Source organism: Enhydra lutris, unplaced genomic scaffold (genome assembly GCF_002288905.1).
Source record: "Enhydra lutris kenyoni isolate GAN:26980312 unplaced genomic scaffold, ASM228890v2 scaffoldscaffold43, whole genome shotgun sequence".
In the NCBI taxonomy this organism is placed as follows: Eukaryota; Metazoa; Chordata; class Mammalia; order Carnivora; family Mustelidae; genus Enhydra; species Enhydra lutris.
This window is the reverse complement of record NW_019154127.1, coordinates 7899632-7919015: the sequence shown is the minus strand read 5'-3', so window position 1 is coordinate 7919015 and position 19384 is coordinate 7899632. Positions and strand designations below refer to the sequence as shown.

The 19384-nt window shown below is 46.6% G+C and overlaps 1 protein-coding gene across 2 annotated transcripts in view; it reads left to right on the top strand.

Annotated features, from left to right (window-relative positions):
- LOC111155718 (DSCR3 arrestin fold containing) overlaps nucleotides 1-19384 on the top strand; it is a 40320-nt gene that overhangs the window by 13592 nt on the left and 7344 nt on the right. The window contains exons 2-4 of one of the 2 annotated variants that reach the window (XM_022516052.1): nucleotides 9656-9799; nucleotides 10959-11108; nucleotides 17164-17244. The exons of the other annotated variant lie outside the window; for it this stretch is intronic. Of the exons in view, the coding sequence (XP_022371760.1) occupies nucleotides 9656-9799; nucleotides 10959-11108; nucleotides 17164-17244 (375 nt within the window). The remainder of the gene's footprint in view (nucleotides 1-9655; nucleotides 9800-10958; nucleotides 11109-17163; nucleotides 17245-19384) is intronic. 2 annotated transcript variants of the gene reach the window in all.

Here is a 19384-nt window from a genome sequence, read left to right as displayed (position 1 = left end):
GTACAAGATCTCCAGACCAACTATGGGAGGATCCCAGGTGATTCTGAGTACTGCCCCAGTGTTAGGAAGGAGGGACTTGTTTGGGTATGCAGGGGATTCTTGGGAACACTGATAGCTCTCGTGCTGCTGGGACCATCAGAAAGGAGAGACGTTGGAGAGAGAACGGCTGAGGCATTAAGTAAGAGGCTTTTGCTTCTTCAGCAGTTGTGTTCAAGTCCAAAGCAAGAGATAATCCCCGGAAATGGGACTTTCTAGCACAGTCTTTAGATCTTTTCCCAAGGCGAGCAATATGCCCTTGGGTTATCAGAATTTAAAACACTTAGATCCTTGTACATTGAGGTCCAGAGGCCACCCATTCTGGAATTGATCTTACTTTATAATTGATTTATTATGTATTATGTTAATAGTTAATCAGTTCACATGGCTTAAATTCATGAGCTTTAAGATAGACGCATCTACCCTTCACCATCCATCATGGTCCTCTCCATGGGGTAACCAAAAGCTATCAGTTTCTTGTGATTTCTGCCAAAGATATTTTATGCATGTGTAAGTATTAAGTATGTACAAATGGCAACATTTTTTTCCCACAGTGTTGTAATATGCAGCCTTAAAAAAAAAAAGAACGTGGGAGCACCTGGGTGGCTCAGTGGGTTAAAGCCTCTGCCTTCAGCTCAGGTCACGATCTCAGGGTCCTGGGATCGAGCCCCGCTTCGGGCTCTCCCCTCAGCGGGGAGCCTGCTTCTCCCACTCTCTCTGCCTGCCTCTCTGCCCACTTGTGATCTCTCTCTCTGTCAAATAAATAAGTAAAATTTAAAAAAAAAAAGAACATGTATGTACTAATGTGAATGATCTTCAGGAAATCGTTCAAGGGAAAAACCACCATTTTCCATTGTTGGAATTTAGGTCGTTTACAGTCTTGTTACTACAAACAGCATTGCCCTGAATAACCATGTTCATAAGTCGTTTCACCTGTACCAGTATTTCTGAGGAAAATTCCTAAAATGGAATTGCTGGGTCCAGGTGTTTGTAAAATGTCTTTGGTATTGCCAGATGTTCTTTACAAGGTCATGGTATTCCAGACTCCCGCCGGAAACATCTCAGAGTGCCGTTGCCACCTCCCCTAACATAATATCCTCAAATATTTTAGTCTTTGGTAATCTGATAGGTATGATAGTTTTAGTTGTTATTTTTCATATTATTGTTGACATTGGGCATATTTTCATATTTGCCTGTACCACACGTTGTAAATTATCGTGGTGATGTCATATCTCATAGAGCTAGTCTCCTTCCTCTTCTCTTCAACATTCATTGCCTATTCTATAAGAATTTTCAGATCCACTTATCTGGTCTATATCATCCCTCCACATAGCCCCCAAAAGAATTATTTTCTTTAGGATTCTATTATCTTTATAGACTTAACTTAAGGAAGGTAGACACGCTGAGGGTGTTAAAACTTTGTATTCAGGGACGCCTGGGTGGCTCAGTTGGTTAATTCAGCTCAGGTCATGATCTTAGGGTCCTGGGATGGAGCCCTTCCTTGGGTTCCCTGCTCAGTGGGGAGCCTGCCTCTCCCCGCACCATGCTTTCTCGTTCTCTCTCTCTCACTCTCAAATAAGTAAAATCTAAAACAAAAAACAAAAAAAACAAAAAAAAACCTGTATTAAAAAACATGGTATGGGGGCACCTGGGTGGCTCAGTTGGTTGAGCGACTGCCTTCGGCTCAGGTCATGATCCCGGACTTCCAGGATCGAGTCCCACATCGGGCTCCCAGCTCCTTGGGAGGTCTGCTTCTCCCTCTGACCTTCTCCTCTCTCATGCTCTCTCTCACTCATTCTCTCTCAAATAAATAAATAAAATCTTTAAAAGAAACAAAACAAAACATGGTATGGCTTTCCATTTGTTTTGTACCCCTCAGCTGTGTTTTAAAATTTTTTGTCTTATCAGTGTTTTGGTCATTTCCTGTTAATTTAACTTTCAATTGCTTTTGAAAATTAAGACTTTTCTTCCAATCTGTTTTCTCATTGTTTTGTACATGATGCCTTATTAATTTTTATGCATTAATTTCGTACCAACTGTCTTCCTGCTATCCCCTTCATGTTGATAGTCTTCAGTGAACTCTCATGGGTTCTTTCAGGCATACAGTCGTATTATCTGCAGATAATGACCATTTTACTTTCTCCTTTTCAATTTTCTTACTATTTCTCTAGTTTCATTACATTAACGAGTACTTACAGTCCATTAATAGTGGTGACTGGGTTCATCCTTATTCTTGATTTAAATGTAGCATATCTCATTTCCCATCAAGTTTGATGCTGGCTTTTGGGAAAAATTGATCTGTTTTGTTGCGTTGAGGAAGTATCCTTATGTTACTGAGAATTTTACGAAGAATGGATATTACATTTTAGCAACTGACTTTTCAGCATCTCTAGAGACGACTATGATTTTTCTCTGGAGAGCTATTAATATAGTGAGTTGTATTAATAGTGTTTCTTAATAATTGAGCTATCCATTCTTTCCTGGACTAAATCCCATGGGATTATGGTGTGCTATTCCTTTAAGTTGTTCCTAGGTTGTATGTGTTAATATTTTATATAGGACCTTTGCATTGATATTTATAAGTGAGAAAAGTCTAGCTTTCTGTGGAAATGGGTATGTGTATAGATTTTGTCTTTTAGTGTCATTATTATATTTGCTTTATTTTTTAACTTTTAATTTTTAATTTTAATTTTTAATTTTTTTTAAATTTTTTAAAAAGATTTTATTTATTTATTTGACAGACAGAGATCACAAGTAGGCAGAGAGGCAGGCAGAGAGAGAGGAAGGGAAGCAGGCTCCCCACTGAGCAGAGAGCCCGATGCGGGGCTCAATCCCAGGACCCTGAGAGCATGACCTGAGCCGAAGGCAGACACTTAACCCACTGAGCCACCCGGGTGCCCCTAATTTTAATTTTTTAAAAAAGATTTGATTATTATTTATTTGAGATAGAGAATGAGAGAGCAGGAGCAGGGGAGCAGAAGGAGAGGGAGAAGCAGCCTCCCACTGAGCAGGGAGCCCAACATGGGGCTCAATCCTGGGGCTCCGGGATCATGACCTGAGCTGAAGGCAGACACTGGTTAAAGCTGAGCCACCCAGGTGCCCCTATATTTGCTTTATTTTTTTTTTAAAGAAGTTCCTTCCTTGTCTGTTTTAGAGTAGTTTAATATTGGAATTTTCTGTTCTTTATACATTTGGGGATGATCTCTGAAGCCCTCTGGGTATGGTGAAGGACTCACTTTCAGATTTCTCTATTTTTTCTTCAGTGACCGATTTGCTTAGGTTTCATGATTCCTTTATGGTTAGTTTAGGTTAATTATATTTTCTTAGAATAACTCACTCCTTCAACTTTTCACATTGACTCACATGCAGCCGAACAACACATTCTCTTATTCTTTTAATTTCCTCTAGATCTCTGATATTTCCCCTTATTTCTTATTTTGGAAATTTATGTGTGCTTTCCTCTTTCTTTATTCTTGATTAGTGGAATAATTTGCTTGGTATTTTTTTTCCCTAAAACAAACAAACAAACAAACAAAACCTGTTGAACTTATTTATGGGCTAGCCTGGTCAATTTTTGTGCATGAACTATGGACACAAAAAAGAGTGTAGCCCCCCCCAGGGTGGGGGGGTTCCACCTGTGCCAATTAGTCATACCTTATTGACATGTCACGGAGGTCCTTTATATCTTTGCTGCTTCTTGTCCTTTTATCTGTCCTGAGCTAAGGGGGTAAATTAACATCTCGTGCACCGGATGTGTTTTCCTCAGTTTCTCCTGGTGTCCCCTGTGGTTTCTGCATTCAGATGTCAGTGCCACGTGGGTTCCTCGATCACAGGGAATCGTGCCGCGGGTCCTCACCACGAGCCGAGTGCTGGGAACAGCACAGTGCCCTTCTTTGTCTCGTTTGGTCCTTCCTGCTCTGAACTCAGCCTTGTCCGATGTGAAGATTACAGCCTGTGATTGATTTCTTCGCTCTCGCTTCCTGGTCCTTTGCTTAGCCTTTCTTCTTCTTGTAGGTGCTTCTCTGTCATACAACAGAAAACTGCGTTTTGCTTTGAGATAGAATCTCAATGTCTGTTTCTAATAGATGTTAATTTAGCCCATTTATTTATATGACATGTGTTTGGCATTAGTTCTGTCGCTGCTGCTTTGGTGTCACTTGAGGGGATGGTTTTTTTAAGTAGCTTTTAAAACTTCTTCCTCTCTCCGGCCTTCTTTGCTTGGCTTTATGTTGTTTATATGATTTTCTAATACTTTGGAGTTTTATTTGTTATAATTGTTACCCTTACAACTTTTTATTATGCCCTACATCTGCTGTTTTAGATGTTATTAATCTCCTCCTGAGAGCACTGATGAAATTACTGTATTTCCTCTTCTTTCCTTCCTCCTTTCTTCTCTTCTCCCAACTCGTCTTAGTTCCTTACAAACACCACCTTTACTGGTATTTACCTTTGTGAAGTTTATTTGAACTCTGTGATTTGATTTGTTAACTTTAGATCAGGACTGTCCAGTACAGCTCTCCACGGTGATGTGCGGGTCCTATTTATCTGCCGTCTGTTGTGATAGACACTGGCGAGAAAGTGGCTTTTAAGCACTTGAATATGTGGCTGGTACAACTGAGGGGCTGAACTTAAATTTTATTTAATATAAAATTGAGTTTAAATAACCACATATGGCTAGTGGCTACCGTATTGGGGAGCATGGGTTGTCTTTTTTCTTTTTAAGTTTATTTATTTAAGTAATCTGTACACCCGTATGAGGCTCGAACTCATGACCCCAGAATCAAGAATCTCATGCTCCTCCAACCGAGCCAGCCAGGCACCCTGGAGAGCATGGTTTTCATGGAGTATTTGTCAGCCCCAGCTGTGAGTGTGTGTTGGGGGGAAGCATGTACATTATGCTACCTCCCACATTCTTGCGCCCTTCCTCTCCCAGCTAGCGTTATTACTTAAGTCATTTCTACACTGTTGGGCCTTGTATTTTGCATTCTTTTCTCCTACCATCATCATCACATATCTCCTTGTCTTATTAAATGGATTCAGTCTTTACAAGTGGTTTTGTTTTGTTTTTTAAACAGTTTTTCTAGCCATCCCATGGATGCTTATAGTCCACTATATAGTAAATTCCTCGAGGAGGATTTTCACACACTACTGCTTGGGGTTTATTTCTGCACATTTAAAACTCCTTTATAGTGGAGTGACTGTTTAGGTGGGTATAAAATTCTATGATCACGCTGTGTTCGTTGAGCATAATGGGCATTACTGTACCTTCATTTTGAATTGCGTCTTGCTATGGAAATGTCTGGTTTTTCTCCCCTCTGGGAGTGACTTTATCTTTTGGCCTGACTCCTAAAGGATTCTTTTCTTTTACGAGGTAGAATAATTTTACTAAAATCTGTCCTTTTCTTGACCATTCCTGATTCATTTACCCTTTCAGTATTTAAGATTTTATTTATTAGAAAGAGAGAGAGAGAGCGAGCATGAATTGGGGGTAGGGGCAGAGGGAGAGGGAGAAGCAGACTCCCCACTGAGCAGGGAGTCTTAACTCTGAGTACAGGCAAGGAGGCATCAGTGTGTGGAAAATTACAGAGAGGGGACATTGGGCTCAAAGTCTAAGAGCGATTCTGGCTAAACCAACCCAACAGGATTCTTGCTGAAGGCAGGCCAGGGTGACAACCTCAAATGGGGCACTGGGGGAGGATGAGAAACCCAAGCAAGGGTGATCAGATATGGGGGCCAGCTAAAGCAACTAGCAGAATTCTTGCTACAGTTGGACCATGCAGAGATGAACGTGGAAGTCCAGAAGTCAAGGCCTGGTTGAAAAAGAGCTCTAGGAAGGCTCTAGGAGGAGAATTTTTGTCACACGCCATGTGGGTACCTGCAGGACGAGCATCCAGGTTGAGGGAAGAAATGTGCAAATGCCCTGAGGCTGGAATTTGCAGGCACCGAAGAAACTAGGAGGGGTGCCAGGGAGGAAGGAAGGAGTGAAATGAAGTGACTGAGGGAGAAGGTTAAGAGATGAGGACAGACTGGTCAAAGGAGGGACGGAACCCCTTTGTAGGCCATTGAAATGACTTTGCCTTTACCCTGAGTGAGATGGGGAGCGCCATAAAGTCCCTTGAAGTAGAAGAGCGACATGATCTGTCTTGTGTGGATTCATCATCTGCTGGTTGGATTTTTCTCTCATCCCTCCCTTGCTCACATTTACATCGATTATGTCTCTTCTTGTAGGCCTTGAATTTATCCCTCGACCAGGCTGGCTGAGTTTGATGTGTGAGTTTCTTCATCCTTTACCATTCATCCGCTGGGGAAGGTTTCACAGTGGGATGGCCTGCCTGCTTCCCGCATAGACCTCCCGACAGCTCCAGCCAAGCTGGCGACCAGGGCTGCTGCTCCCAGGTGTGCCCTCACCCTCCAGAAGCGGAGTTCCACAGCCAAGGGGCCTTGTTTCGGCTTCTACCGCATGCCCTGCGGGGTCTTCGCTCCTCAGCAGCCCTTCCTCCTTGGCATGGTCCTCCCCTGTCTCCTTGCTTCACCAAAAATGGAGTCTGTGGGTTTTAGTTCTTATTCTTTTGGGTGACTTCCAGGAAGCTGGAGCGGGGATGCTGACTTGACGCCACCATCTTCAAACCCAGAGTCCAAATTACGGGTTTGGTATTTCATTCCGGGGAACACAAAAGAAAAAGTTTGTGTTGTTTGGTAGTGGCCTTTTTCCCTTCGAGAAGAATGAGGTGTCTGAATGGGCTTGGGGTAGTTTCTGCCCAGAAATCCGGTGTGGCTGAGATGGGTGTGGTCACTACCTTCTCGGAGCTTGATCTGGCCTGAGCTTTCGTGTGCGGCCCAAGACAGCTGTTCTAGGCCTTTCTCCAGACCTGGCTTCTCTGGGCCAGAGTCGAGCTGGGGTGCAGCATGTCACTTCACAGAGGGGCAGGTGTCCGGCCTGCAGTGGCCGTGGACATCTGTGCTGTGCTGCTGTGACAGATGGCACGGCCATGAGTCCCCGTCAGCGGAGCTGTGCCAGCCAAGGCAGGGTCTCTCCCCTTGAGTCTTCTCCACGTGTGCAAGTGTGGGGCCTGCATCACTCAAGCCTGCATTTCTTGGCCTTTCTCAGGCCCAGGGCCCCTTTGATGCTGTGACGACAGCCAGGCCTCTTCTAAAAATTAGCACCTGTGCATGTGATTTTGTGCATCGTTTTTGGGGTTTGCTCCCGTCCCTGAGTCTATGAGCGACCACTGCTAGTGACATTGGGTGATATATCAGCATCATCCTTCTCCCTGTTGAGAGTTCTGGACATAAGTCAGGGGGAGGGGCACGTTCTTGGCGAGGCCTTGAATTTCCCCCTAGTTTTAATTATTCAAGCTCATTCTGTGCTCCTTTGCCAGAATTAATCAAGCATTGTCTGGGGTGCCTACAACTAATAAGGTGTTATATGTCAATTACCTTTCCATGAAAAACAAATAAAAGAATTGGTTCCTGTCACTATGAGCCTTACCTCTTTGTTGAACTATCTTCTGTTTCTTAAAAATAAATAAGTAAATAAATAAGAAGAAGAAATTCTGTACCTTGGCTCCTTGGGCTACACTTGGGACAAATTCCATATCCCTCTTGTGTCGGTGGGGATTGAACAGACCTGCCAAACTTACCAACAAATACTTTATTAATGTTGTATTTCTGCTATATTCTTTCTTTTTTAAATATTTAACTTATTTATTTGACAGAGTAAGAGAGAGAGAGCATGCACAAGCAGGGGGAGTGGCGGGCAGAGGGAGAGGGAGAAGCAGGGGGAGCCCGATGCGGGGCTCGATCCCAGGACCCCAGGATCATGACCTGAGCCAAAGGCAGATGCTTAACTGACTGAGCCACCCAGGCGCCCCTCTACTTACTCTTTCTTAATTGAATCAAAGAATGACAAAAGAGTCCCCTGAGTCATAAAGTATTTACTCTGCTTCCTTCCAGGGTACTCTGCTTCCTTCTTATAACATGGGGAGCAGGGAAGGAAAGGTGGTATTGATGTCACGACTATAATATGCCAGTCGGTGGTCAGCCTGGATCCTGTTCCCATGAGATTAACTGAAAATGTGATTAGATAGGAGCAGAGTGTCCCGAGTGCTGCTGTGTTGCACAAGTGATAAAGTTCGTGGCAATTGTTTTGGCTCATTTTATTCTGGGACACACTGGTCAAGTAAATTCGTAAAAATATACTAGTGAATTTAAATTTTTAAAACTTAGACTTCTATTTAATTTGGGTTGTACAAGAAGTAATGGAATTAATTTTAATTAAGTTTAAAAGTCAAATTATTTCAGAGGAATTTTCATTTAAATTTGTTTATGCACTTTTTATAGGGGAGTAGGAAACAAAGACAAAATACTTAGCACATTTAAGGGACATAGACTACTCCCTGCTCCCCAAATTCCTCATACTGTGAGAACTTGGTAAAAGTTTTTTCACTGGATGACTAGAGGAAATAAAAAGATTTAAACAACAATAGGACAGATGGTTTTTAATGCTTTGATCTGCAGGCCCCTTTTAATTTTGCTGTTTTTCTGGTTTTGGTTTGGTTGTCAGTAATTTTCTGCCATCATATTACCATTTGACAGCAGTCGTGCTACATTTCTGAAGGTCATTTTCACAAACATGTTGTTTGAATTTACTATGGATTCTCTTTCTGCTCCGGAGGACACTGTCATCTTCCTGAACTTCCTTCTCCACCCAAAACCCCCATAGCCAATTGGTGACAGGAAGAGACTGCCATCCAGGAGAGAGGATAATGTCCATATTCTGTCACTCTGTAATTATCTTCAGATAGATGAATAGATGATCTGTTGTGAAATCTTTCCTAAATGACTTATGATCCGGGGAAATCTGGGCTTGAGTGTCTGCAGAGTGACCCGGGCTGTGGAGAGACAGGGAAGACTTAGCAAAAGTGGTGGGGTGCCCTCATGTGTTCCGTGGACAAGCTCTAGACCCCTCCTCAGTGAGGCTTCCTTGGCAGAGAGAGGACCAGGCCAGTAGTTGGGGTACGTTATGCACTTGAAAACACGTAGTCATGGGACTCCTGGGTGGCTCAGGTCATGATCCCAGGGTTCTGGGATCGAGCCCTGCACCGGGCTCCCTGCTCCCCCTGCTTGTGTTCCCTCTCTCACTGTCTCTCTCTCTCTTTGTCAGATAAATAAATAAGATCTTTAAAATAAAAAATAAAAAAAGAAAATCCTTAGTCATTTTAGCATAACTGAGAAAGAACCCAAAGGAAAGGATTTTATTGTATTCTTTCTGAAGAGGTCATTATACATAGTTGTGTGCAGTGGGGCTATGAATCTGCCAATTGCCTCTGACCCAGCTCCTTGCCCTTTGCGGAATCATTTGTGGGGCAGGTGGCGATGGCCTGAGATCCGCTGCCCACTCCCCCTAGTGCTCCCCCACAGTCTGGCCCCGCCCTGCACCCTCAGTTCCTCCCTGAGGCTGTTCCATCCCAGCATCCAGGTCTCTGGTCTGTACTATGTGGCTCAGTGACTGTCTGCGCCTTTGAACAAATTGCTCGTTAAGGCGACCTACTTCTGCTCATAAACAAGGTGAATGCAAAAACGTCTTAATTTGACTGGGTGGCTCTCTCTGCTCTCCTAGGAAGTGCTCTCAGGCGTGGTGGTCATATCTGGGAAGGATTCAATCCAGCACCAGGGAGTGTCCTTGACAGTGGAGGGGAGTGTGAACCTCCAGCTCAGTGCCAAGAGCGTGGGAGTGTTTGAGGCTTTCTATAATTCCGTTAAGGTAAGAGCGCTGACGTTGCACATTTTTAGTTCGTTATCCCGATGCGTGTGGTGGTTTTTACTTGTTTTCTGGCTTCATTTTTACCTGTGGATGTTTTGCAAGGCCTAGTGGTGGTCCTGCTTATAATACTTGCTGATCAAACTGCAGAAATATTCAGATATTTTCCCTCTGAATATATTCTGTTGCAAGTCTGCCTGTTTTTATTCCTATAAGATAGGATTAGGAGAACTGTAAGTGCACTAAATTCAGCCTTTAAAGAGAACAGAGCCCTCCTGAGAAGTGCCTGTGGCTCCTGGCACTGCCCTTCCAAATCCAAAACCATTGCTAGGACGGTGCACGCGGTAGCTCTTGGAGTTGACGCTCCGGTAAGACGCGGATAGAGCTGTGGCCATTCCCTCCTTTTTGTCATTTTGGGTAGAGGTATGTGTTCCAGAATATAAACTCTTTTTCTATACTTAGCGTTTCCTTTTCCGGAGGGACGTATTAACTGTGAGCTTCGAGGGGGAAGGAGGTCAGAGGAAAGAAGGGTTCTCAGGAACCACATTCAGATTCAGGGCCTTCCCCGTCTCCCTGTTTTCTTCCAGAAGCTCTCAGAGGCTCACTTCAGAAGTGGTAGATTTTCTGAGTGATGCCAAACCAAGGCTTTGAGTACGTGAACTAGTTAAGGGGTGAGACCTGCCTTTGGGTGGGTCCCAGTGGACCCCGGAGGCGCACAGGGCCGGGGACGGGCCCGCTCCTCCCCGTGGATGGGGTCCAAAGCACCCACGGGCTGGTGAGGACCCCTGGGTTCTGGCGGTGGCCCTCCTGGCCCAGCACCTTGACTGTGCAGCCTCTGCTGCTTCATCCTGCAGTGCGGGGTGCCTGGCAGGAGGATTGTTAGGACAGCAAATGAGCTTTTGGGGGAAAGGATAGGAAATATGGCTTTGGATGTGCACCAAACACCTAAGCATCTGGTACTGTGAACAAACCGTAGTTGTGCCAGAAACTCGAGCCCACTGGGTCCTGAGCTGCAGACTCAGCCCTGGGCCAGCCAGGGCATGGGGAGGGTCGGCTCCGAGGGCCCGAGGCTCGTGTCTTTCGGGAGATCGTTAATAGACATGGTAATTGGGCAATGCATCCAAAGTGCATGCTGATAGATCGAATTGCTTTTTCTTCACAGCCTATCCAGATTATCAACAGCACCATCGAAATGGTGAAGCCAGGGAAATTTCCCAGCGGCAAAACAGAAATTCCTTTTGAATTTCCTCTGCACGTGAAGGGCAACAAAGTTCTGTACGAGACTTACCACGGCGTGTTTGTCAACATTCAGGTGAGAGTTTCCCAATCCCGTGCCGTGGATCTCCTGGCTTGGCTTCTGCAAAAACGGCTCCGTCTTTCTTTGGCGGCAGAATTAATAGATGGACCCAAGAGTTTAATACTGTAATTATGCCAAGACCGCCCGTGCATTTTCTGTTTTGATTTCTCATTTTGCTTCGCAGAATGCATTTTATGTGTGGCCATTATTTTGGATAGGAACCCCGGAGGACCCTGGCTATAGCTTCTTCTAAAAAATTCTGTTGTTTCCTTGGGGCCCCTGTTCTGGCCACGTTGACACCGCGAGGGGTGCTGTTAGTGTTCGGTGACAGCTAGGCCCGCGCTCCTCTAGGGCACCCGCACTATTTTAAACGTATAAATATCTCTTTGTTAGATATCCAAAGGCTACTACTCTGACATAGGCTTGTATTCTTTATTGAACAAACCTTGTAAATGAGGGGAAGTGAATTTATGACTTCCTGTCTACCTCCGCCGGCCCAGGCCGCCTTTCACAGCCACTATTGTCTCCACCGCAGTTCGGAGTCATGACTCAGAGCGAGCGGGCGAGAGAGAGCCTCTCCTCTATTCAGTGGAAAGAAAGGGACTTTTGTGATACCAGCTTTTCAGGGTTCCCCTTGCCGCGCGAGACAAAACCATTTTGTCTTGCGTACGTGCAGCAGGGCGGAAAGTTGGGAAGTTTCCTGATTTATGAAGTTGTCGCTGATAATTTGGTCTCGGCAGGAGACCATTCCCCTGCCTCCAAAAATACGGATCCCCGAAACACTTGTGAGAGTTTCAACTCAAGGTTTGTGTGCGTGCGAGGGCTGCGCGGCGCCGGAAAGATGGGGTGAGCAGAAGCACATGCCGCGTGACATCTCGCACGGCAGGCGCTGTCTTTCTGGCCCGAAAAAGCGCGTCTAGTCCTGCATCCTGGGTGCACCTGTTTCAGGCAATCAGGACACTGAGGGCTTTGGACAGTGCCCAGGAAGTGACAGGAACGACCAGCTTCCCAGGTCCAACTACTTCCCAGTACTCTCAGCGCAGTCCTTACCCGCAGCATGCCTTCTTAGCAAGACTGACGGCATCTCAAACGTCTCAATTGAACATCATATTTATTCTCTCTCCAGAATCAGCATCGCCTTGCTTTCCCGACACCGTAGCTCTTTAATACTGTTTATTTAATAACATGAGCGTCCGTTCATGAGAAACCGATGAGACTAACATTGGGGTTTCACTGGTCATACTCCTTGTGCCTTCCTCCTGTGCTCATTGTTCTCGTTAAGAAATTAATTTGTTTCGGGGCGCCTGGGTGGCTCAGTGGGTTAAAGCCTCTGCTTCGGCTCGAGTCATGATCCCAGGGTCCTGGGATCGAGTCCCGCATCAGTCTCTCTGCTCAGCGGGGAGCCTGCTTCCTCCTCTCTCTCTGCCTGCCTGCCTACTTGTGATCTCTCTCTCTCTCTCTCTCTGTCAAATAAAGTCTTTAAAAAAAAATTACTTTGTTTCAAATCAAATTGGAGGGGCATCTGGCTGGCTTAGTCAGCAGAGCCCGTGACTCTTGATCTTAGAGTTGTGGGTTCCAGCCCCACGCTGGGTGCAGAGATTACTTAAAAAAAAAAAGTCTTTAAAAAATCAAATTGGGGGGCGCCTGGGTGGCTCAGTGGGTTAAAGCCTCTGTGTTCGGCTCAGGTCATGATCACAGGGTCCTGGGATTAAGCCCTGCATCAGGCTCTCTGCTCAGCAGGGAGCCTGCTTCCCCCCCTCTCTCTCTGCCTGCCTCTCTGCCTACTCATGATCTCTCTCTGTCAAATAAATAAATAAAATCTTGAAAAAAAAATCAAATTGGAAATCTCATCCTTTTCCAAATATTGCCCAAGAAGGGCATGCAGATGTACAGTTGACCCTTGAACAACATGGGTTTGAACTGTGCGGGTCCCTTTTCCTTGGATCTTTTAGAGTGCAAATGTATTTTCTCTTCCTTGTGGTTTTCTTCTCTCTAGCTTACTTTATTGGAAGGATACTGTATGTGACACATACAACATCCAAAATACCTGGTAATCGACTGTTGGTGTTACCCGTCAGGCTTCTGGGCAACAACAGGCTCTCAGTAGTTAGTTTTTGGGAAGTCACAAGTGGTACATGGATTTTTGACTTGCGGGGATCAGCACCTCTCACCCCACATTGTTAAGAATCAGCTGTGCATAAAAAACCGTATACTTGCGTCCTGCCTGGTTGTGGGTAAATTGGAAACTCATTACAATGCTGTTAGAACGTTAGCAGGTGGCGAATTCTTCGGTACAGTGTATGGTCACCCAGACCCAACCTTTGTTTTGGTCATCAGGTTTCACCCCAGTAGGGTTAATTCAGAGTGCTATAACCTAGAATTCTCTACCCACCCCCCAGGATATCTCACAGATTCCTAAAAATGAAGAGATTTCTTCTCATCCTAACCTCCGATTTAGAAGAGCTTATCACCTAGATTCAGCATTTATTAGAATTTCACCATTTTTGTTTCATCTGTGTTTATCTTTCCTGAGTCATTTCAAAGTCAGTTACAGAATCATGTGAGCTATGTCAGTATCTGTCTCCAGAAAGTGGGGACACGCTCCTGTGTAGTCAATGCTGGCACTTGCACGCCTATCCAGATTAACAAAAATTCTCAAATACCTTCTCATTCCCAATTGTATTCACATTTGTTATTGCTCCTTTTGAGAAAACATGCTTCTTTTTCAAGGATTTTATTTTTAAGTAATCTCTGCACCCAGTATGGGGCTCGAACTCATAACCCCGAGACCAAGAGTCACGTGCTCCACCTGCTGAGCCAGCCAGGGGCTCCTTGAAAATATACCTCTAGAGAGAAACCAGGATGGTGGTTTTTTAAAAATCTATGTTTTGTTCATTGATTCATTCATTCAGTTTCTAGAAGGGTCTTTTGCTAGCCTCCTTGTTTTAGAACAGACGGTGACTGCTGGGGTCATAGGGCTGGCCTCGGCAGGGGTCCCACGGGGCATTGCCCTCCCCCCACCCTTGCTTGCCGTGCTTTCCCTGAAGATTCACGGGTGCATTACTTGGGACAGAAAGTGTTGCTAAACCCAGTAACATCCTCTTCCTCAAATGATGTGAGCGCTAAGACATTTTACATGGATGATTTGAATTGTATTGTAGTAACATAAGGTAAAAATGGTAAAAACCGTACGACAGAATAAAGGGTCTAAGGCGTAGTGAGTATTACATTTCCAGCTCACAGGGTCTGGGTTTCCTTGTCGCTCTGTAGGTGGAGGCTTGGTGCTGTTTGGTCGTGTTCTTCCCGGGCACGTTGTGTTTGTTTCTTACCTTTGTGATTAGATCGCGTATACCAGAAGCAGCCCGCTTCTCCCAGTTGCCCTTTGTGCAAATACCTTTTCTTTTACAAGTTATGTAAATCGGAGGCAAATTTTCTTAGTTTGTTCTACTCTTGCGGCCATAGTAGCAAGGTTTTATACTGTAACCCAACATTACAGCAGTCGCAACTTGTCTGCAGAATCGCATTTCAGAGTTAATGTGTCCGGATGCTAGTCATTCTTCGTCACAGTTGCGAATATCCTTTCTAGAAGTCTGCTTCACGTCTGCTGACGTGCTTCTTCCTTCTTTCTGTTGGCCTTGTGTTTGCGGACGGTCCTAAGATCCAATCCTGTCTGTACCTCCTCCTGGCGCCCGCTCAGTCTGACCGTCCTGACCCCCTCTGACCTCCCACCCCCCAGATCCTCCTTAGCCACTGGGCAAGATCACGATAAAATGGAAAGATCTAGGACTTCACAGCAGGCAGATCCGGGCCTGAGTCCCAGCATTGCATAAGGATTCAGAGCCTGGTTTTGGCAACCGGCAGGTGTCAGTTGAAATCCCACCTCTGTGACCCCGACCACCCTTCATGACCTCTCCTCCTAGGAGATGAATGAGATCTTGGCTTGAACGCTTCGTTAGCACAGTGCCAGGCATGTAGAACGCCCCGAGGATGTATTTGCCAAGTGGCTGCATCAGTGAGTTCTTAGAATCCACTGAGATGGTACATGCGAGAGAATTCACATCACTCGCGGAACGGAACGCCAGCGTGTTCCTCTCTGGCCACCTTTCTCCCCACCGTCACTTAGCAGCTGCCCTGGATGACTGATGGTGGCCTCCGTGCTCAGAAACATTTTGTAACCACAAGTTGATTCCTGTTCTCACTCCTTCGCAAGTTGTAGAAATCCGGCTCAAACTGCCTTAGCCTAAAAAGAGTATCACGGACCACAGAGCCAGCAGCTCCAGGGAAGGGGAAGCGGAAGCTGGGTCTGGGTCCAGCTCAGCTTTCTGTGGAGACCTCTTTCATTCTAGGGCTCTCCTTCTAGACCTCTTCCTGGCCATGGTTGGGTTAAGCCGCCTCGGGCTTACCATCTCCTGGGCCGGCTCCCCCGGCAGAGAGAACCCTTCCCAACAGTACCTGGAGCAGCTCTCCCCAGGAGGGCTCGGGGTGTGGTGGGGGGGGGTCAGCCCCGCCAAACCCCTGAGACTGGAGAACGAGGAAGGGGAAGTTCCCACTGGGACAAGATTCCGAGACACCAGGCAAGCCTGAACAGAATGTCGCCCGTGCCAGACAGCGTGTGAGCTGTGCAGGAGAACGACGAAACACGTCCGGGCATACACACCTACATAGATGTACTCCGCGTGCACACACCTGCGTGTACACACACCTGTATGCACACATGCCTGTACGGATCTGACAGCACCAGGCCTCACTGAGCCTGTTGGGTTGGGGAGACCAGGTAGAAATCCCAGAAAGGTGTGTGTGTGTGTGTGTATATATATATATCGGTGTGTGTGTAGGTGTGTGTGTGTGTATATATGTATGTGTATGTATGTATGCATATATGTGTATATATGTGTGTGTGTGTATATATGAAAAGGTCCTTGCAGACAAGGGATGTTTCTGTTTAAAAAGTGTTTTCCAAAATAAATAAATAAATAATTTTTTTAAAAATGTGTTTTAATCTCCTGATGGTACCTTGAATGTCTAGTAACCTCTCACATAATGTATTAGTTTGTTCATAATAATGTAGCTTCTTGATTCAACCATGCATTTAGTCCGAGATACACAAATCATTTTTAACAGAATTCTGAAATTTTACCTGGATGGTTAAAAAAACAGCTAACTTTATTCAGTATGTGTTATGTGATTTTTTTTTTTTTTTGAAGGTTAGCATTAAGACCGTGATGGCCCTGTAGAATTTTGTTACCAATCAGTCTGTCCGTCCATAGACAGGAGTGTGAAGAAGCGTCCTGGGTCAGAGCCCTTAGCTCTGGGGCCGGCTTGGCAGGGAGCCGGCTCTTCCTGGGGCGGCGGTGGGTGGTACACCCGCAGTGGCTTGTTCAGAAAACGAGCACGGGGATGGCAGAGAGACTGAACACAGCTAGTTTAGAAGCTAGTGTGGTGCTGCCTGCCTTACCTTGCTCCGTGGAATGCCGGATGCAGTCCTGGAGCTCCCGGTCCTTCCTGAGCGCTTTCTCCTCCTAATGACAAAGTAGCTGCTGCTTTACCGAGAGCTGCTTGCTCTCCGCCAGACCCCGTGCTGAGTGCCCAGCACACAGCGAGCATCTCGCTTGGCTCTTCCTGAAGCATAACATCCCCCTTCTACAGGGCAGGAGGCCGAAGCCCAGGCGAGTTGCCTCATCTGCCAGAGCTCACGCAGTGAGACAGGTCACCGGATTGGAGCTGGCTTTCGCTTCTGCGGGCGTCTTCTTTCTGCTCTGTGCCCCCATCAGGTCCCTGCCCCCCGAGTCTCTCCCTGTGTTACAGCTAAGACTGTGCCTTTGTACTGGTGGGTCCAACTGTGGGACTAGGCTGTGGAACCACCTTAAGTGTTCTTAGTTTTGGTCTTTTTGTAGAAATGCCTTCACTGTGAGCATTGGCTCCCCCTATTAAATATATTAATTTCAAACAACACGGTAATTGGACCAAGTTTCCCTAAAGTACATTGACTTCTTTGTCTCTCCGAATATAATTCCACGATGAAAGCAGATCACACTAACGTGGCGTCTTCTTCTCCAACTTCTCCCTGCAGTACACCCTACGCTGTGACATGCGGCGGTCTCTGCTGGCCAAGGACTTGACCAAGACCTGCGAATTCATCGTTCACTCTGCTGTAAGCTGTATTTGGGGGGCTCCGTGCTTGGCCACAGGAATCTTCTGTAGGGTCTGGTATCTTACCCCAATTCGAAGCTGATACGTCAGCCTGGTGCCGTGTCGTGGCTGCTGGGGAAAGAGACTCCCGGGTGGGACATGAGGGACCTTGTTTCTCCGGGCCGGGTCAGAGTACCAGCATCGGTGTGTGCCTCGTTCCCCCAGGCCCAGAACCCCCCCGGGGGGGCTCATGCCTCAGCCAGGAAGCACCACACGGGGAGCCCCCCTCAGAGCAAGTGAGCAGTGAGCAAGTCTGCTTCAGAGAGACACACCCCTCCTCATGGTTGCTGCTGCGGCAAACACAGCCCAGAGCCGTGGCCCGGCCCAGATAAAGAATGGTCAGAGCCCCACAGTCCTGTTCTGCCCGACAAGGACAGCAGGGACACCTGGGGCCAGGGTGGGTTGCCTTCCCCAACACCTTCTGCTCACATCTTACCGTGACAGAATGTTCTTAAAAAATCACTTTCACGTGTCAGCTGAACTGGACCCCCCTCCCCACGGCTGTAGGCGACCCTGGGTAAATTCAAGGCAGAGACCTCATTCTGCAGCCCATCTGCTCGACAACTCGGTCATCGTGCAGAACTTAGCAGTGACGGGCAGCACCTGCCCCAGGTGTGACACGTGGTGACAGATGTCCACCGCACTGGATTCCCCTGTTTTGTGTCCCCGGGCTTTCCAGGTCCGGTGTCAGAGCAGCTGCTGGGCCTTGCCCTGCCCTCCCGGGGCTGTGTGCCCACACCTCTGGTTCGGGGCTGGCCCGCCCCCTCTTTCTTGGGCTGCAGCCTGGTTCCCTCCTTGAAGAGCCACCTGGACTCAGAACGTGGTCCATCTGCCTTTGATTTAATTCTGAGCAGTGTGGGGACAGGAGAGAGCCAGATTGGGGTTCCTGGAGGTGCCCAGGTGAACAGGGACTGGATGTGTGTATGGATGCCTTGGGGCTGCAGGCTGTGTCCGAGGTGCCACCCAGATTGGACAGACACAAGAGCCACTGGCTTTCCTTGGGTCACGTACCCGGTGTGGCCTACAGCTTTGTTGGCACTGAGCGGGGCTCAGCGACCTGGGGACCCCACACGGGTCCCATAGTCTTTGCCACGGGCCTTAGGAAGTGGGGCTTCTCCAGAGCTCCCTGGTGAGGTAGGTTGGTGTTTATAGAACATTTGCAGTTGCATTTCTTTTACACTGTTACGAAATGTCCGTGGGTGTCTTTTAGTAATGGTTCAGGAAAAACGGGAGACTTATGTCTCCTGTGTATGAGATTGGCAAAATCACTGATGTCCTTTATTTGCATCATTTTTGTGACTTTTTGGGACTTCCAACATTTATAGTTTTCCTCTTACTAATAATAATTACTGTATTTCATTGTTTCTTTTAGTGACATACAAAATATTAAAAATAATTATCTTTTTTGGAAATGATGTGATTTAGGTATTTTCCTTTTTTTATGAAGGGTCTTGAAACTGAAGGAAAAAAAATTTTTTTCATGTGGATTAGTCCCGAGAAGAGACACACCCTTTTAGGTTTTCAGCAAAAAGAGCCTCTAACTTTGTAAAGGAGAGTGAGCCCAAATTCAGCTCCCTGTCCAGAGCTGGGCTCCAGGTTCTTGTTCTAAGAGAGGGGTTTAAAATAAATACCTTCCGAGAATGCTACTCTCGGTTCTTAGGACTAATTTTTCATTTCTGGATCCTGTTGACCAGCAAGTGGGGGAGGCCTCTCGCTCCCTGGGGAGGCACAGCTGAGGACACCCCATGGCCCCCGACCCAGGGCCCACAGCCCACTCAGGATTGTAGGCTCCGCACCCCAGGGCCAGCTCAGGGTACGTAGCGGGGCAGAGGTCCCGGGGCCCCCTCTCAACAGCTTACCGTCACACAGCCTCCCAAGAAGCCTGTTCTTTGTGAATGATTTCAGAGAAGGCCAGACCACGTGTGATCTCCAGTTGCCAACTCAAATATTCCTTTAAATGCTGTAAGGAAGAATGTGTTCCCCAAAGCTTGTGTTCACGAACCTGTTAAGAAGAATACTGTAGAATGTGCTTTGGTAAATGAGTAAACTTGGTGGGTTGGCCAGTGCCTTTTCTCCACCGCAGCCCCCCGGCCTGTGGGTCC